General features: G+C 33.1%; 1 protein-coding gene across 1 annotated transcript in view; it reads left to right on the plus strand.

Moving 5' to 3' along the window:
• The window catches only part of LOC115210222 (titin-like), an 88,842-nt gene extending 69,901 nt beyond the window's left edge, over positions 1–18,941 (plus strand). Inside the window, exons 38-39 of the mRNA XM_029778693.2 lie at positions 165–290; positions 18,685–18,941. Of these exons, the coding sequence (XP_029634553.2) occupies positions 165–290; positions 18,685–18,756 (198 nt within the window). The 3' untranslated portion in view covers positions 18,757–18,941. The remainder of the gene's footprint in view (positions 1–164; positions 291–18,684) is intronic.
• Positions 18,942–20,477: the final 1,536 nt, after the last annotated feature.

The following is a 20,477-nucleotide window of genomic DNA, read 5'->3' on the forward strand; positions in this document are numbered from 1 at the left end:
AAGTGAAAACTACTTAAGGATCAAATATTATTATATAATGTACTAAAACTGCTGAGTTCTATTTCCAGTGAAAATAAGTCTATTTATTTATTGATTTTTATACTGAGGAAACATCCTTTGAAGCTGTCAGTTATCTGTTAATAAAAACTGTTGGTTCTCTACAGATTCCATCGCAAAACGTTCTTGGAAAGGAAGTTGACTCAAACGTTGGTTGTATTAGTGACGAAGACCACCAAGCTGTTGGTGGTATTGCATCATCTCCTCCTCCTCCTTCTTCTTCACTACCACAGGTAACATTGGCTTTGGTCTGGCTGCCCTCCTCCTCCATTTCAATAAAAAAAGTGAAAATTAGTGTAATGGCTATTGATTCACCTCTTAGTGAAATTAATTGCTACTCCACTTGGAACCTTTTCACAGATTATGAAAACTGACCCCGCCGATTTTAAAAAAAATCAAGGAATTTTACACTCCGTATTTATTAGCTTTTGATATGCATGGCTTCCTTTAGTTTTATATATTTGTAAACACCTGGCAAAAATACAAAGAAACACATTTGCTGTTTCTTTTTTTTTTCCAATTGATTTACACTATTGCTTTGTTTTACACACACACATGTATATGTATGTATATATATATATATATATATATATATATATATATATATATATATATATAGTGGCATCACTTTAGTTTAAAGACAAAATTACACAGCGGATTAAATGTTAATTAATTTCATTTATTTAATTACTTATGCCTCAAACTATATATGAATAAAGAGAGAATTCTTTTTACTTTTTTCAAAGATATAAGTCTAAATATGAAACTTTAAAATTAGCTTAAGGAAATTTTTACAATATCATGCCACAGAGATGAATATCACTTAATTTAAGAACATTTAAAACATCTACAATTACTTGTTTTTCAACAAAATGGAATACGTGTATTAAAGACTAAGAAGAATAAAATCAAATGGCATTAAAACAAGATTCGTGCTTGGAATTTCTGAACACTGAATCCTATCTATAAAGCATTGAATCTATGTGCTTGTTAATTTGATTACCTAGATTTATTTTCCATTTTTCGACTCTATAATCGTACAGTTCACTCAATTTCCTGGATCTCAGCCTACTTCTACAAGTTTTCTCTCTGATATAATTCTGAGGATTGTGCTAATCACTATGACACTTAGATTTTCTTGCTGTTAATGAATGCATTGACTATTTCTGTGGCATGCTGGGGGTTGCTGTGATGCTGAAAAGTTCACAACTGGTCCAAATGACTTTAAATATATGGACAGATAGTCTTTGTCAAGCTCCCCATATAGGCTGTACTGTCCATAATGCTCTCGATCTGATGTGTAGGACCAACATGTTTCCTAGACATTCAAACATTACCACCACCATTCTTAGTTGTCAAATTCTTGCACTTTGGGTGAAATTCTTCTCCTGTATGTCATTCATTGACACGTACCTCAGCTGCACAAATTTAAATCCAACTGATCTGTTCATAAGATTTTTGACCAGCCCGTTGACATCTAATTCTCATTTTCCTGAATGAACTGAATGTGGGCATATAAGTTTTCCAGAGAAATGTGTAGATTTTTAAATGCTCATCTACTACAATACCATACTACTTTAGTAAACTTTTGATGACTGAGATGCCAGTCTTAATGCACTATTTCTGTCAAATGCCACTGAATGTGTTAGCCCATCCTTTTAGTAGTCATACAGCTGTCCTGACCTTGGGCAGTCGGAGTGGCCATCAATGTCATCGAAGATATCCACAGCATTACAAGTGACTGAGTGCCACTTTCAGCAGCTACAGCTTAAAATGTTCATTCCAGCCTCTACAGTTGGACAATCTCTGATGACAATCGTTTTCATTTACCCATCACAACAGATTTTCAGATGATATAAACAAATGACCATTAATAGTTTAGGTGCAATATTGAATATTAAGATTAAAATACTTAACATAATTAGCTTACACTTAAGACTAAGCTAAGTGATGCCATTGCATATACATATACACAAACATGCACACACACACACAAACAAGTGTAACTATATATATATATATATACACACACACTTGCATAGACACACAAACACACACACATTCACACGCACACACACAAACACACATACATGTATAAACATTTATGTGTATATATATATATTTGTATATCTATACATGCATATATGTAATTTGTCATCCATATAAAATACTGTTGCTTCCGTATGCGTATGTATGAATGATTGTGTGCGTGCATGCAGGCGTGCGTGCAACATGTGCTTTTTCCACTGCAGATGTATAATTTCTCACTATTTTGTCATTTATGTTTTTTTTTTATTATTTGATCTTAAAGAAAGGGAGATGAATTTTAAAATCTTTTTCAAGTTGAATTTTCTTTTGGAGAAATATTTTTATTGGTGCCTGTAATAAAATATTCTGTTATGAATCAGGGGCCGGAAAAAGAGGGAATTTATCGATAAAGTTCATTTACCCATTGTATCCTGAAACTTAAACCTTCAGCCTTCTAGCTTGCTTTGCTTTGTAGCTTATTCATTTTCACCTTTGTATTTCATTGGTAGAATTAAATGTTGTCATTGCCATTATTAACATCTTTGGATGTTAATAATTATTAACATCTTTGGATTAGAGATTAGCTCTCCATTGAATCAAGCTTGGTTTTGATTCCTAGTTTAGAACCATTTCACCCTTTCTGTAAAAAGCCTCAAATTAACATCATTGCTATAGACATCTTAAAATATATTTTTCTCCTTTGCCGACACAAATTTAAATGAGTGAGTCTGGGCAGAACAGGATGCTTAATGTAGAAACAAAAAATTATGAATAAGGACCAGATAAAATGCTTATTAAAGGGATTAAAGAGGCAGTGGTTATATTGTGTCGGTATATATTTGTTGTGTGAGTTCACAACCAAATTTCTATATCCAGTTACAACTATTTTAGTTGACCGATACACAATTTCTTTGGAAGAGTCAACAAAGTTTCAAATGCTACTTCTGTTTTTCAAGTTTCAGACACCTTACCTGTCTCTCACAAAATATATATATGAAAGACCCTGACATTGTTAGTGTACATGAGGTCTACTCATACTAGGTATCACAATCTTCTGATCTTAGAAAAACTTCCTTTTGTTGAATAACAATAGGTTCATTACAGAAAAAAAGACAAATATAAAATCACTGTTTTTTTTTTCTTCAAAATAAGAAATGGTTGTTATCATATTTTGCTTTTTCTCTTTTTAAACCATAGAATCAAGGATTTAAAATTGTATATTAGCTCTTTACAAATGTTTTCATCAGAGGGTGGTGAAAAAACAATATCTCTGTGAAATCCTTGGTTATTCTTTATCTGTCATCTGAAATGTAAATTAACAGCTCACAGATGCATTCATAAAAGAAAGAAACCATATAACTACCCATTGTGATATTTCTTTGTCTGCAATAAGTTCCATAACAAAACTCAGAACTTTTCATATGGAAGAGAAATCATACCATTATGCCATTATGTATCAATGGTATTTCATCCTCTTGTAGAACTTCCATAACTCACAAATGTATGCTTGCCAGAGAGAAACTAAAAAACTGTGATAACTTTCATAAATCATATTTGACAAAAGCACCTTGACTACTCATTGAATATGCTGAGGAGTATGAATGTATTGTGTAAAGTCTGTGGTAAATGTTGTTTGATTACCTTAACTTGACACATTGTTTCATACAGTGGAGAGCTCGTAACTCTGAGAATTGCAGCAAATCATTCTTATAAAAGAAAAAGAAAAGAAAAAAAGAAAACAACCCTACAAGTGTGTGTTTATGCACTTGATTGACTGTATAAATGTCAAACTTGATTGACTGTATAAATGTCAAACTTGATTCTATAAAAAATAATTTCCATATAAAATAAGACATTTTGAAAATGGAACAGTTTTATTAAGAAAGCATTTGAACATGTGATTGTGAGAATATGGGTAATGTAATTCTGTATATATATGGCACAAGTTTATGTACATGAGGCAATACATGTGCAACTGTATGTATAATATATGGAAGTGCATCTATATGTGTAAATGTTATAATATGTGCATGTAGCAGTATGTGTGTGTGTTTTCATAATATAATGTATACTCTGAAGAGTGTTTGCATTTATGTGTAAGTTTTTTTTTTTATTGGGTTTTAATGATTTTGCTGCTGCTATTGCCATGTTGTTCTGCTGCTGTTATTGTGTTTTATATCATAAGCCTTATACATGTTTTCCCATGCTGGCATTAGCTTTGTATGGATTGTCATGGCCTGTGTCCTCTTGCACACACAGCTATGGAATATATCAGCTGATTTTGGTATTGTATGTCATATAGTGTAAGGGTGCATTTCATCATGCCACCTGCAATAAAGAGGTGATCCAGTGTAAGGTAGATTAAAGTTCCCTCTATATTGTTAGTGCTTGTTTGGAGTAACCACCTTTTTTTTTTAAGGCAGGTAGCCTGTGATGTGTGTCCAAGAGGGCAGCCATGTCTGTTTAAGAGAAGTCATGAACTTAGAACTCTGTGAGCAATATGACTTGTGTCTCTGTTATATGTTCCATTTTGGGGTGTATTTTCTACAGCTGGATATCCTTATCATATGCTGCTCACTGATTTTATAATATGAATACAGAGAGTTTTTTTGCTAAATTTGACAATTTATATAAAAGGAATAGAAATCGCAGTATCCCATCCAAAAATAAAAGTATTTTAAAAATCAAAAAGTATCAACTAGATTTGGGGGATAATAGTTTATTCAAAGCAGCCACCCTCAGCTTCCACCACCACCACCACCACCATCACCTCAACTCTGGAACTTAGTGCATGCATTCCTCATGTATCCCTGGGAAGATCTTCAAACACCTCCTTGATCTTGGCCCCAACTTGGCCTTGGTGTTGCAGGCAGTGATTGGTGTCTTTCTCAACCGCACCTCGCTCATAATAATACATAGGATTACAACTGGGAGAATTAGGAGGCCAGAAATTAGGGCTGGTGAAGTCACAGAAATTCTCTGACAGCCATTTCTTACTCTTTCCAGAAGTATGGCAAAAATCTTGCTGCCACACATATGGCCTTTCAGCAACAACCCTCTCCAGCCAGGATTTGACCACAGTCTCCAGTAACTTCACATAATTGTCTGAATTGAAACTAAGGCCCTGTTCAATGATGTGGTGATAAAAATCCCAACATGCAGACATAGTCAGAACATCTGTTGTGTCTCTTCCTGCTGGCCATGGTTTCATAGTATCTGTGTAGCAGTAGTCCATGTCATGTCTCACTGCCTTTACAATGTTTCCAGGTCATGGAACAACAGTCATATTATTGTCGTTTTGATGCCCAATGTAAGCCATCATGGTACAAGTAACTCTTTTCTAATATTCAAATAGTTTCCAGTCCTAACTTTTTCTCAACTACAACTTTAATCTTTATGCTCTCCAATGCCTTTTACTCTTCACCATTACATCAAACTGTTGCTGAAAAAGGAAGGCATCACAAAATCTTCAAACCTAGCCCAAACACCCTGTGTATGTGTGTGTGTGTGTGTGTGTGTGTGTGTGTGTGTGTGTGTGTGTGTGTGTATGCAGTCATCTTTAACTAATATAGTATAAGATATGTTTTTACATAAGGCAAAGAGTATCCCTAATTTCTTTTTACTTTGTCAGTGAAACCAATTGCAGCTTATAATATAAAGTAATATAAATATATAAATATGAATATGTATTTTAGTGGTCACAAATGTAATTCAAATTTGTTTACAAGATGTACTGGCTTCTATATGACTTGTGTGTAAAGTAGCATGGCTATTGCTTCACAGTAAATACATTTATCATTCTGTTCAACAAATATCTTGGAAAGTTTTTGGTTTGCTGAATGCATGGAGCTCCTACCAAAGCCTACTGCAACTTAGAGTTATAATTAATAACAAAAAGGAACAGCTAAAAGTTAATAGCAGTGAAATTTTAAAGCAGTTTGTTAATTACTTTTGTATTAATGTATTGAAGACATTTGCAGTATATATATATATATATATATTTAAAAAACCATTGAATTTTGTATTTCTTTTCCTAATTGGGCAACTAATCAGAATCTTTGTTGATTACTTCAGGACATTGGGGACATGTAAAATCTGGCAAGTGACATAACTTTCAGCTAATCCACTTACTTCCAACATAGTTGCAGATATGATCTGCAGGTTCTTAGTTAAGGAAATATTTCCAGATGATGGCTTATTCGTCTAAATAAAGCTAATTTAATGTGTGTGAGTCACTTTTCAGTCACTGGTCTCATATATCAGTGACGATGGATTTTATCTTAGCATGCAGCTGTCAATGGTTTCATGCTGCTGATGAGGCTCAAGGAGGCAGAAATTTGCATCATGCATTATCACTACTGCTGTTGGTTCATTTTCACCTGCTACTGATATTTGATACAGTACATCTCTAATAGATATTATTTTCTGATGAAGATAACAACTTAATTTGGCTTTTCAAGATGTCTTTGCACAAATTGAGATATATATATATGTGTATTTGTATATGTATATGTATTTATCTATACGTGTATATCTACATACATAATTTTCTGTGTTTATATCCATCCATCCACCCATCTTTTCTACCTACTATTCCTGGTAGAGTTGTTTGGGTAGAGTCCTCAATTGCCTCTTCCATAGGGTCTTATCAGAAGCAACATTATCATACTTTCTGGATGGTTCCCAAGCATGACCAGCTGAGATTATGTATATCATCCAGCCGTCTCATTCTTGGTCTATCCCTATGACTCCTGCCAACAAGCAGGAGTCATAGGGATTCTTGCAATTCTTTCCTGAAGCATTCTAATCACATTTGTAGTGCCTGAGCTGGGTCCTCTCAATGCAGAGAAATTGTAGCTTGACCTGGAGAGACCCCCTAATCTTCTGATTGCGCACCCTGTTGAGTAATATTTCTCCAGAGATCCTTTGGGGGAACCCTATTTTGGCTGCTTTTATTTGTGATCATATTCTTTCAGTGATTGCCGAACGTTGATGACCATAGATGAAGATAGGCATTGAAACTAAGCTGAAGATAGCAAGTTAGACCTTTTACCAACCTCCCTCCTCTGAGAATCATATGCTAGAGCTGGTTGCAGTTTTAGCAGCCAATTCAACCTCCTGCCTTCGATCACTCTTGAATATAGCCCTGAGATACACTTCTCCACTTGTCTCAGTGATGGTCCACTAACATCACTGGGAATATTTTTTTTTTTGAGAGATTTAATGTTTAAATCTTTGCAACACTAATTTTCATCCCTGCTCTGTAGCACTCAACAACAAACCCATTCAGTACATGCTGAGTATCACCTTCTGATGAGCCAAGTAACACTATGTCATCAGCTGACTAATCCTATACCCACATGTCAATCCAGTTCACAAAAATTGTTAAAGAGACTGGTGACACTATGCACCCCTGCTGAAGTCCAACTTCCATGTTGAGAGCTTTTGAATCAGTACTAACTATTTACCTGAAAACAAACATCTGGGCATTTGCGTAACGACTTCACGGCAATCAGAAGTTGTCCATTAATTCCAAACTCCTGTAGAACCCTCCACAGCATGTCCCATAGTCCATTGTCATATGGTTTTTCAAAGTCTACAAAGGAAGGGCACACCTCTTGGCAATATTCCTATGATTTCTTGAAGACTTGCTTTAGAGCGAATATCTGGTTAGTTGTGCTGCTTCCAGGACAGAAGTCACATTGTTCTTCAGATAGCATGGGCTGGGCAACTTCCCTACATCCCTTTCCTAGATACCTGATGTACACTTTACGAGTGAGGCTCAGAAAGGAAATTCATTTATAATTAGCACACTCTCTCTTTTCACCCTTTTAAAAAATTGGGATTATCACTCCAGTTTGCTGTTGCTTTGCTGTTTACCAGTGATCCAAGTCAGCTGGCATACATAAGTCAGCCAGAGAATATGTTCTCTATATAAAGTTTTTAACATGAGTCCGAATTTCATCCTCCCCTGTGGCCTTGCCACATTTAAGCACTTCTCTCACCTTTATGACTAGTCATTGTTCCGAGATGCACTTTGCATCCACCAGAAGATTTTATCATGACTGGATTTAGATGAGTAAAGTACCTCTTAAGAATGCTCTTCTCTGTTGAGAGAAGAACCTCAGCCAACTTCTAATGGCAGGTATGGAAGAGGGCTTCTGGTTATGAAGTTGGCAGAGGGTTGACTAGAATACTTTATTGGCCAACCAAGTGTCAGAGTCCAGTTTAACCTCAAAGTTCTCTCCTGACTTAACCTTAGAAATTTTTACTGTCTCTGCTGCAACTTTTTGTGCTTCAGTGTACTGCATGCACAAAGGGAGAGACTTGATTGCTTGGTTAAACCGGGGGTGGGGTGGGGGTTAAAAAAAAAAAGAAACATATATCAGACAGTGCTTCACACAAGCTGTATATATGTATATATAAACTTATCTCTCCTAGTAGTGTTTGGAAAGCTATTCACACCATTTGAGCATTTACAATAAGACTCGGGGAACTCCTGAGGTTCTCTGAAGAGAAAATGCTTTGTTTATAAGTGAAGCAAGTCTGATAGTTGCTTTGCTAATTGAATTTACTTGAAACTAAAAATAACAAAGATAGGCATTGAAACTGGTTTCTGTAATAGTTGAAATATACAAATTTATTTCATTTTTTTATGAGCGCTCTCTGCTTTGACATTAGAACTTGCTTGTTCACTAATTGTATATAAGTATATTATAAGTATATACATGTGTTTGTGTATGTTTATATATATGTATATATATATATATATATATATATATATATAATATATATATATATATATATATATATATATATGTTTGTATGTGTATGTATATATATATGCAAGTGTTATATATGTAAATTAAACAGTTTAATCATCTTTGCATACTTGTGTTTCATAAATTAGGTTTTCACAAATATAGCATAGGGTGAATACTTCAAATACTTTTATGAATATTTAAATAACTAACGTAATCTATTGTAAATTATATTTCTCTGGTACCATTTTCTGAAAACCGCTTTAGTATAAATTATTATTGTACCAGTTTTATAAATACTATATCCCTGGATTTACTTATGTGGCTGAATTTGTAGTCGAATCTGCAGATAAATAAGATCTTTTTTTTTTCTTCTTTCTCCCTCTCTTCACTTACCTCTTAACCTAACTTAAGGTGTGCTGTTTTTCCAGAAAAGTTTGACAAGATACGAAGGAAAAGGTAGGCTTATTTCTACCTTTCGTTTGGGTTGAAGATTTGATGCTTTCATATAAAAAATCAGCTGAAGGTTTTTCTGCTTTTTTGTGTTGATTTCATAAGCTGTTTCTTTACTAAAGTATTTATTCTTGAATTATTTTAGAATATTGTTGGTGTTTATTTAATACAGAATAATATCCAATATTTTATGTGAAATATAAATGTGATATGGTTGTAACTTATGAGTATTTATTTTCTTGAAATCAGTGTTGCAGTGTACAAGATTGGATATTTACCCATAAAATATATATATTTTGCAAACAAGATAATAATTTAAAAACAAACAAGGATAAATACTATTTGAGATGTGTAGTAATTACTTAAAAATAATGCAGCACTTGTAACAGACTTACAGATACTTTCAGTTTCTTTTAGTTTAAAATTGATAATTATCAGGGAAGGAATGTTTTAAATACAATTAACTTCTTCTGAAGATATGTCAAATGGTAAGTAACTAATCGATATAATATGGTGAATTAAATCCTTCACAGTTTAACTCTCTGCTTCTACCCATTATGTGTTTATTAATTTATGAGCTGATAACACTTTACTCAAGTATTGCTTTGTAAGAAAATGCCTCATTCTGGATGATACTCTAATCTACATGGAAACCGTTATTGTACCATAAACGTATCCCAAAAATCTACAGGAAAATAAGGCCTTCATTTTCATATATGAAACATAAATCTAGTGATATTTTCTACTCATGAAGTTCTTGCTCAGGTTTCAAATTTATTACAACTTATGGATTCAGAAAAACACAGAACTCATTAAAAGAATGCAGTGATATATTTTCTCTACAGCACATTAAATAAACTTCAGTTGCGTTGTATGATATTTCATAAATTTTATATTGCCTGAAAGAATATGTTATTAAGTTGTTTATTAAATACTGCTACACTATAACAAAAGACTATATTTATTCAATATCTTTAAAATTGCATACAGGTGCTGTATCTAAATAAATATTCAGAAGCCAAATATTTTGAGAGATTTTAGGATATTTTGAAAGAGTACAGCATACATGTGATCACAAAAACACAAATTTCACAGCTTGCGAAGTAAACACAGCTGTGTCGCTCCGTACACTGCCTCGTGAAAGTTGCTGTTAGCTCTCACTGGGCATGCAACTGTGTGCTGCCGTCTGTTGGGGCACTACAGAACTAGTCTGAGAACTTTTTGATGCCACTTTGTATATATAATGCTTTGGCTTTTGCCCTGTATCAAAAAAGTTAGAGACCCAAGAAAGAAAACAAAAATAAATGATATCAAGTTTATAATGAGTTTTATATTGGAATGGCATGTCTGCTACAGTCTGGTTCCTGTATCATCATGGTCATCACCATTAGATTTCCTTATTTCTCTTTGTGTCAAGAATTATTTAAAGGAATTCAATATCTATATTAACATATATTTTTGGATGTAAGCTGAAATATTAAATGTATGTTATTTGGGTATGTTATCTATAATATCGTAATCAATCTTATAAAGATCTTTTAGTTTTCATTTTCCCTTTTTAACCTAATAGTTGCTGTATATTTGCCTTATTTACTTGAATTCTACACATGTGCCTTTCTTTGTTCTTTATTGTTGGTTGTGATTTAAAATTTGTTGTGCAAGTTTTTAAATTGCAACAATTTAATCTGTCAGTTGTGCTCTAGGCAGTGACTTTCTAACACCCTTTATGTGATTTCATGAAATCAAAATAATATTTTAATTCTTTTTATGATAATGGTTAAATAAATATTTGTCTTGAAATTTATTAATCACATTAATGATAATTTTTGAGAGAAACATACAATGAATGAAAGTAAGATACATAACTGAATAACAAGCTAGAATCTTTCTGACAAAGTGTGTGTGTGTGTGTGAGTGTGTGTATGTGTGTGAGTGTGTGTGTGTGTGTATAAATAGCCTGGGCAAAGTTCAGAGAGCTACTTCTGCTGGTAACAAAGGGCCTCTTGCTCAGAGTGAAAAGTAGACTGTATGACACATATGTACGAACAGCCATGCTACATGGCAATGAAACATGGGTTGTGACTGCTGAGGATATGCATAAGCTTGCAAGAAATGAAGCTAATATACTCCATGGATGCGTATTGTCAGTGGGCATGCATGCCAAAGTGTAAGCACCCTGAGAGAAAAGTTGGACATAAGAAGCATCAGATGTGGTTTGCAAGAGAGCTGATTGCACTGGTAGGGTCATGTGTTGCATATGGATGAGGACAGCTGTGTGAAAAAGTGTCACACCCAACAGTGGAGGGAGCTTCTGGAGGAAGTAGACCCAGGAAGACCTGGGATGAGGTGGTGAAACATGACCTTCAAATGCTAGGCCTCATGGAGACAATGACAAGTGACCAAGATCTTTGGGGATATGCTGTGTTTGAGCAAGCCAAGTGAGACTTAGCCATGGCCTATGTCTATGTTGCATAACTGGCCTATTTAAGAGTACCCGTCAATCAGTGGATGATATACTGTGTTTGAGAAGACCAGTTGAGTCAAGTGAAATCATTGTCATGGCCAATGCCAGTACCACCTGACTGGCACGTGTACTTGTGGCACGTAAAAAGCACTATTCAAGTGTGGTCGATGCCAGTGCTGCCTGACTGGTTCCATGCTGGTGGCACATAAAAAGCACCATTCAGGCATAGTTGCTGCCTATCTGGTTCCCATGCTGGTGGCATGTACTAAGCACCCACTATGGTCTCGGAATGATTGGCATCAGGAAGAGCATCCAGCTGTAGAAACCTTGCCAGATTCAGATTGGAGTCTGGTGCAGCCTCCTGGCTTGCCAGTCCTCAGTCAAACTGTCCAACCCATGCCAACATGGAAAGCAGACATTAAACGATGGTGATGATTTATGTATGTATAAATTTGTGTGTAGCTATATCTTACATACATATCAGAATACATTGTATTTACCAAGTGGTCTTCTGTTTCTGTGATTTACTCAGAAGTACATGAGTTAGTGTCAAATGAAAATGAAGCAATTTTTTTCTTATTGCCAGTATTCTATTATCATCATTGTTCACCATCCATCATTGCACAGATAAAACAGAATTTGTTGAGGCAGATTTTCTATGGATGGTTGCCCTTTTTGCTGCAAACCCACTGGAAAACTAAAAAGAAACATCACTTATATGATGGTGATATTTGTTTACAATGATCACATGATATCAAAACAAGGGTACATACACTCACACAAGATAGGCTTCTTTCAGTTTCTGTTTACAAAATCTACTCACAAGGCTTTTGTTGGCCTAGGGCTAGAAAAAGACACTTGCCCAAGATGCCATCCAGTGGGACTGAACCTAATACCATATGGTTGGGAAGTAAGCTTCTTAACCACACAGCCATATCTCTATTATATTATATTCATTGATATTTACTAAATAAATTTTCCCAGTGATAATCCTTCTATGACCATATTTCTAATGAAATACTCTGCATATGCATTTCAATTAATTCTGAAAATAACCTTATTAATACGAAACAACAGGATTTATCTATTAATATGATACAATAACCTACTTCAGGGTTATTAAGCTGGGGTTTGGAATATAACTTCAGAAAAGGTTTTCATATAACATGATAGGTTTTAAGGGAAATTTGAACACTCTGGAAAGCTGGTTGGTATCAAATGGGTTTTAAGTTGGCTTGATTAACCTTTCTGTTACTATATTTTTGTTGCAATATACTTCTTGTGTTTCAATAAATTTTGAAAATAGCGAAGAATTTGCAACAGAAGGTTTTAATTCAGACTAGCATTATCGCCCAGCATTGCTCGGGTTTGTTTCGACCCTTTAGAATTGGAATTTTTGAAAGTAAAAATTTGTCATTATGTAGCTTGTTATTCTCTTTAAGAGAACATTTTTCTGGTTGAAATACACCGAAAAATGGTGACACAGCAGTCAAAAAATCGTAAAAAATAGGGATTTTCATAGAAAAAAAGCACCTTTTTGATGTAAATAATTTTTGGTGTTAACATGGTCCGATTTGAATTTTTTCAAAAGAGCAAGCCTTCTTCTATCATACTCTCAATTTTGGTCAACTTGTGCTGCAGGGTCTTGGAGGAGATAGTGTTAGTTGAAGGCTACCAAACCTGCCATACACAGAGAACTTCAGCTTTATACATATAAAGATTACTTTAATCCTTTTGTTACAATATTTCTGTTGAGATACTGTGCTTTTATTTCAATCAGTTTTGAAAGTAAAGAATTCAGTAAAATAACTTTTGAAATGATTAAAATGGTGTTTGGAACATATTTTTATGAAATTTTGTTTGAAGGTTTTAATTTAGATCACTTTAAATGAGAACGTTTGTATAATAGAGGCTGGTGTCAAAGAAGTTAAAACAGGAAGTTTGTATCATAGAACTAGATGGAGGTGTTATCAAAAGTGTTGTTATTTATTCTATATTTATCAATGAATGCTGGGCTACATTCCTTTGATATATCCATTTATTTTTGCAAGAAGTAAAGGAGGTATATGTAATCATGTATTTTTCAGGTGTTGCCTTATAGAGAAACATTTTTTTTTTTTAAGTTCATCTGCTCAACTGGTGATTCCTTTATTGGAAAAACTCCACAAAAAATTAAGACCTTAATGATTTTTTCTTTTTCTTTTTCTTTTTTTTATTAAGAATCAGTTCTATTACAGAGTGAATGTTCTTCTAAATCAGTGGTTCCCAACCTGTGGTTCACAAAGGCAGTATTGGGGGTCCATCAGTATTTTAAACTGACAGACCTTTCAATATCCCGTGGCCTGTGGGAAAACTTATTTAAATAAAAGGGGTCCTTGGTAGTGAAAAAGTTGGGAACCACTGTACTAAATGTTTTATATTAGTATTGTTTCTTTCTCCCTTTGTTTTTTTTTTCTCTATATGTATTTTTTTCTATATTTGTTTTTTTCTCTGTATTTGTTTTTTTTCTCTATATTAATACTTATTTGAAAAAGTTTAGTGTATCTATAGTTTATAAGGAATGTAATTTTATTTTTATGGTTGTTCTGTGGTGTTTTCTATTGATATTTAAATTTTTATTTATTATTTAATAATAATAATAATAATAATTATTATTATTATTATCATTATTATTATTAGAGTTAATATGATAAACGCTGATTATATCCCAGTGTTATATCCCTAAAGTCTCAACACTGTGAAGAGAAAGTAACATTGGTTTTATTTCAATACACAATTGTCTAAAGACATGTATTGTTCCAATTATCACATTTCTTGCAGTCTTACTTGGATAAATAATTATACAAACAAAACAAAACAAAAACAACATGAATCTTACTAGATTTTGGAAAACTATTTATCTTATATTCTTGTTCATAAAAATAAATGGTTGGTACCAACTTGCTGATTTGTTTTACATATTTGAAGTAAGATTGTTTTTGTTTTTATTGAGATTGTTGTGTCACACTATCTCTTTGTCATGTATCTTGAATATAACTGTTATTTCTCTTTTAAAGAGATGTTACCCAAATTAGACATGGCATTAGATTCTTCTCTTTGTGTTTTGGTATTTTGATTAATAATTGAATACAGGATACTGATTTAACTCTTTGTAATGGGACCTTGTATTAATTATTCATTAAAAAAGTGAAACAGATTTAATCATATAATTTTAGCACTAAATTATGTATTTAGTATACATGCATATATGTATATGTATTCAGTATCTTGCAATATTTACAGTTGTGTCTTCTGCCCTTGAGACATTATTAATATTGTTCTTATTGTTGTTATCAAGGCAAACTGACAAAATTGTTAGCACATCAGACAAAATACTTAGCAATGCTTTATGTTCTGAGTTCAAATTCTGCCAAGGCTGACTTTGACTTTCATCCTTTCAAGATCGATGAAATAAGTAACTAGTTGAGGTCATTGTAACCTACTAATTCACTTCCCCTAAAATTGCTGGCCTTGTGCCAAAATTTGAAACCATTATTATTATAATTATTATTATTATCATTATTATTATTATTATTAGGCAGTGAGCTGACAGAATTGTTAGCATGCCAGGCTTTTAGGTTCTGAGTTCAAATTCCAGCGATGTTAGCTTTACCTTTCATTCTCTCAGGGTTGATAGAATAAGTACCAGTTGATCACTGAGGGTGATGTAATTGACTTACTCCCTCCGCCGAAATTGCTGGCTTTGTGCTAAAATTTGAAACCATTATTATTATTATTATTATTATTGTTATTATTATTATTATTATTATTATTATTATATTATTATTATTATTATTATAGCTGGAGAGCTGGCAGAATTGTTAGCACTCTGGGCGAAATGCTTAACAGTATTTTGTCTGCTGCTGCATTCTGAGTTCAAATTTCACTGAGGTTGACTCTGCTTTTTAACCTTTCAGGGTTGATTAAATAAGTACCAGTTACGCTCTGGGGTCAATGTAATCAACTTAATCCCTTCCCCCATATTTGAGGCCTTGTACTCCCACTAGAAAGGATTATTATTATTATTATTATCATTATTATAGACGTCACTCTGTATACATTATTGCGAGGTTGTTGAGTGAAGATATTGTGTCTACCGGGGGTTTGTCAAGTCACAACAAGGACCTCAGACAGACACTACTTTACGCAATATTAGCATACAGGAGTGCATCGACAGTGAAAGAAGACCTTATTATTATTATTATTATTATTATTATCATCATTATTATCATTATTATTATTAATATCATTCTTCTTCTTCTTATTATTATTATTATTATTTTTATTATTATTATTATTATTATCATTATTATTATTATTATTATTATCATTCTTCTTCTTCTTATTATTATTATTATTATTTTTATTATTATTATTATTATTATTATTATTATTATTATTATTATCATTATTATTATTATTGTGAGTTAGTTTCCAATTGTATTATTTAAGATATATGCTTTATTCCATTACTCATATTATTATCACCATCATCATCATTATCATCCATCAGCTTTATGTCTACTTCTCCACACCTTTAAGATTTGGATAAGTCTTCATTAGCAATGTGTATTGTGGATTATTGCAGTTTTTTGTTATCTCCTCCACGAGACTCAACCTCTTCATCCAATATCTCTCACACCCTTACCTCATCAGCATAATTTTTCCACTTGGATTGCTTGGCATCTCTTTACCTGGTCATCCTCTATACGTATCGGATGCCCACACCGCTTCTGATTCCTCTTCCACTCAGTTTTTTTTTTCTCTCAGCTCATTGGTTCTTTATTGCTTCATGCATACTAACGTTACCACATTCGTGGGAGCATACTTGCCTAATTTCTTTCAAGCTAATTTGTATAAAGCAGATGCATAGAGTTCATTAGCAAATTAGAACACTCATGAAGTGTACTATGTCAGTTGGTTGAAAAGTTCCCTCAAAGTTCTTGATAGCTAGTGTTATCTAGGTAACATAATTATCAGTTTCAGCTGGTGTTCTGAGAATGGAATAGTAAGTAAAGGATGGGAAAGAACAAATGGGGTTATTGCTCCTGCTCATAACAAGAATCTTCTCTCACTGAGTAGAATCATAACTTGTATGATGTTTGCAAATAAAGTCTGATGTTGTATAGTAATAAATCACATACTGAACACAGATGACAGTGACAATGATCACGATGGTGATGAGGATGGTATGTGTGCATGCGTATGTGTGTGTACATATATATATCACCGTGACTGACCAGGCTATCAGATGTTGCTACACATCGCTAGTCACAATGCACTTTGCATTGTTTTAGCTTTCAAATGACACCACCCCGCTGGCTAAGTGAGCAGGCCAACTGAAGAAAGTGTGAGAGAAAGTTGTGGTGAAAGAGTACAGTAGGGTTCGCCACCACCCCCTGCCGAGGCCTCGTGGATCTTTAGGTGTTTTCGCTCAATAAACACTCACAATGCCCAGCCTGGGAATCAAAACCACGATCCTACAACCACGAGTCCGCTGCCCTAGCCACTGGGCTTTTGTACCTTCACATATATATATTTTAGCCTCAGTTTAGAGCATTTAAAAAAAAAAACAGTAACAATTAACTATAAGGTATATATATATATATATATATATATACCTTATAGTTAATTGTCACTGTTTTATTTTAAATGCTCTAAACTGAAGCTAAAACCATCATGAATAATTTAAGGCTAAAACATGATAGATGTTTTAATTGGCCTACATTTTCTCAGTTTTATTTAGCATCTCATCACTATTATTATTTCTTGAGTGGCAGAATGTTTAGTGACATTTATGACTCTTTACACTGTGAGTTCAAATTCGTTCAAGGTCAACTTTGTGTTTCATCTTGTTGGTGTTAATAAAATAAGCACCATTCAAGTACTGGGATTGATGTAATCAACTGATGTCACTTCTCCTAAAATTGCTGGCCTTGTACCAAAATTTGAAACCTTGTGCACTCGTGCCACTCGAAACATTGCATATGTCACATTGGCCTCATCGCTAGATGCTTGCCAAAGCACACTCAATGTCTCCAGAGCAGAATTCCTAAGTTTAAGACAAAATTTCATGTTGGCTCACTGTTTCAACTTCCTATCCGTGACAGAAATCGCAGACTATACCATACATGTGATCACACAAATTGCACAATTTGCAAAATAACACAGTGATGCCACTCAGCGCATGAAGGTCATTGCTAGCTGTCACTGTGCATGCAACTGTATCCCACCATTTGTTGGTGCGTTATACAACTAGTCCAGGAAATTTTTGATGCCACCTTGTTATTCACAATTTCTCTCAGTGATCATTGTGGCCAATTCTGTAAATATTATGCAAATTTTTTTTCCATTTGGAGTTGAGAAAATTAGTACCGAGAAAATAAGTATTGACTTACCCACTATCTCAAAATTTCAGGCCTTGTGTCTACAATAGAAAGGATTATTATGATGATAATTATTTATTATCATTATTATTATTATTGACCGTTCAATGGAATCGGATACCGTTGCGACACATACTTAAGAAATGATCCTTAAAAGCATCATTATTATTATTATTATTATTATTATTAGCGCACCAGGCAAAATGCGTTCTGATATTTTGTCTGTTTTAACGTTCTGAGTTCAAATTCCGCTGTGGTTGACTTTGCCTTTCATCCTTTCGAGGTCGATAAATTAAGTACCAGTTGCATACTGGGGTCGATCAAATTGACTGGCCCCCTCCCAAAAAATTTTAGGCCTTGTGCCTAGAGTAGAAAAGCTTATTATTATTATTATTATTATTATTATTATTATTATTATTATTATTATCATTATCATTGTTATTATTATTATTATTACTATTCTCATGCATTAATTGAATGTCTCCTTGTTTTGTAGGTTGAAAGCCAGGTACTAAAATTCAAAGAAAATGCAGAACCTCGAACAAACACTGGTATTAACAAGTCGTAGCCGTAAATGCAACTTTTATTCCAGTTTTTTTTTCTTAATTTTTCCCCCCCAGAGTTGGCTCAGTCTGTCTTCTCTGTATTTCAGACTGTTAAAAATAGCTCATCCAACCCAACAAATATACATACATATATACATATATATACATACATATATCTATAGATATATATAGATATATAGATATATATATATATATATAGATATATATACATTTATATACATATATATATATATATATAAATATATATTTATACACATATATAGATAAGTATATATATATATATATACATTCACATACATTTACATATATCTGCACGTACACTCACACAAACATTTACATAAATGGGGGGGAAAAATGAAAAATGTGAAGAAGACTATGAAAAATTTTTCTTTTTCTTTTTAAATTTTTCTTTTTTTAAGTTTCTTTTCTGAACAATTATTGCGACTCCCCTCCCCCCACTATGTTTTAATTCATACAATCACACCCAAGCATTGTTGATTTGATGTTATACTAGTAAAGAAAACGATAACAAGCAGTCGATATTAGTAAAATTTTCAGTTCTTCACTAGACCAAAAATAAAAAAAAAATATGAAAAAAAAAAGGAAAAAAACGAAAGAAAATTGAAAAAAAAATAGCACAATTCTTTTAAAGTTTAAAAACTTCACAAAAAAATAGCATAAAAAGAAAAGAAGAAAAATATAAAGAAAAGCAAATTGTTCTCCCCGGACACCTTATTATTGTTTACAAAACCTACAAAATACAAACAAACCTTATGGTGGTACTGTATAACAGCCTTTGTGATATTGTACTCTATGGCAAACATCAATCTCACAACTGCAGCAGAGAAGGAGACGAAAAGAATTGCATTTCTGAAGATGGATCTTGAAGACTCTCTAGAAGCAGGTTGAGTATGTCTTATTGTAATAAATGGGAACAGTAAGATGGTTATTGCATTCACATTTTCTAAGAACTAAATTGTGAACACTCCACACGAAATAGTTCAAGAACAGTATGACTATGTTTGTTTAATTAATTATTTGATTTTTTTTTAATGTTATTTTTTCCTTCTCATTCTTCTACTTCTTCTATTTCTTCAATATTGCTCTTTGATAGTTTTCTTCCCCCTTTGCTCCATACATTCTCATTCTCTGTTCCTTCTTCAATAGAATACTGAGTATTAATCTTGACCCTTATGTACATATATGTGTGTTTGTGTTTGTGTGTGTGTATGTGTGTCTGTGAATATATGTATATATATATATATATATATAATATATATTTATACACATATATAGATAAGTATATATATATATATACATTCACATACATTTACATATATCTGCACGTACACTCACACAAACATTTACATAAATGGGGGGGAAAAATGAAAAATGTGAAGAAGACTATGAAAAATTTTTCTTTTTCTTTTTAATTTTTCTTTTTTTAAGTTTCTTTTCTGAACAATTATTGCGACTCCCCTCCCCCCACTATGTTTTAATTCATACAATCACACCCAAGCATTGTTGATTTGATGTTATACTAGTAAAGAAAACGATAACAAGCAGTCGATATTAGTAAAATTTTCAGTTCTTCACTAGACCAAAAATAAAAAAAAAATATGAAAAAAAAAAGGAAAAAAACGAAAGAAAATTGAAAAAAAAATAGCACAATTCTTTTAAAGTTTAAAAACTTCACAAAAAAATAGCATAAAAAGAAAAGAAG

The sequence above is a fragment of the Octopus sinensis genome, linkage group LG4 (genome assembly GCF_006345805.1).
Source record: "Octopus sinensis linkage group LG4, ASM634580v1, whole genome shotgun sequence".
Taxonomy (NCBI): Eukaryota; Metazoa; Mollusca; class Cephalopoda; order Octopoda; family Octopodidae; genus Octopus; species Octopus sinensis.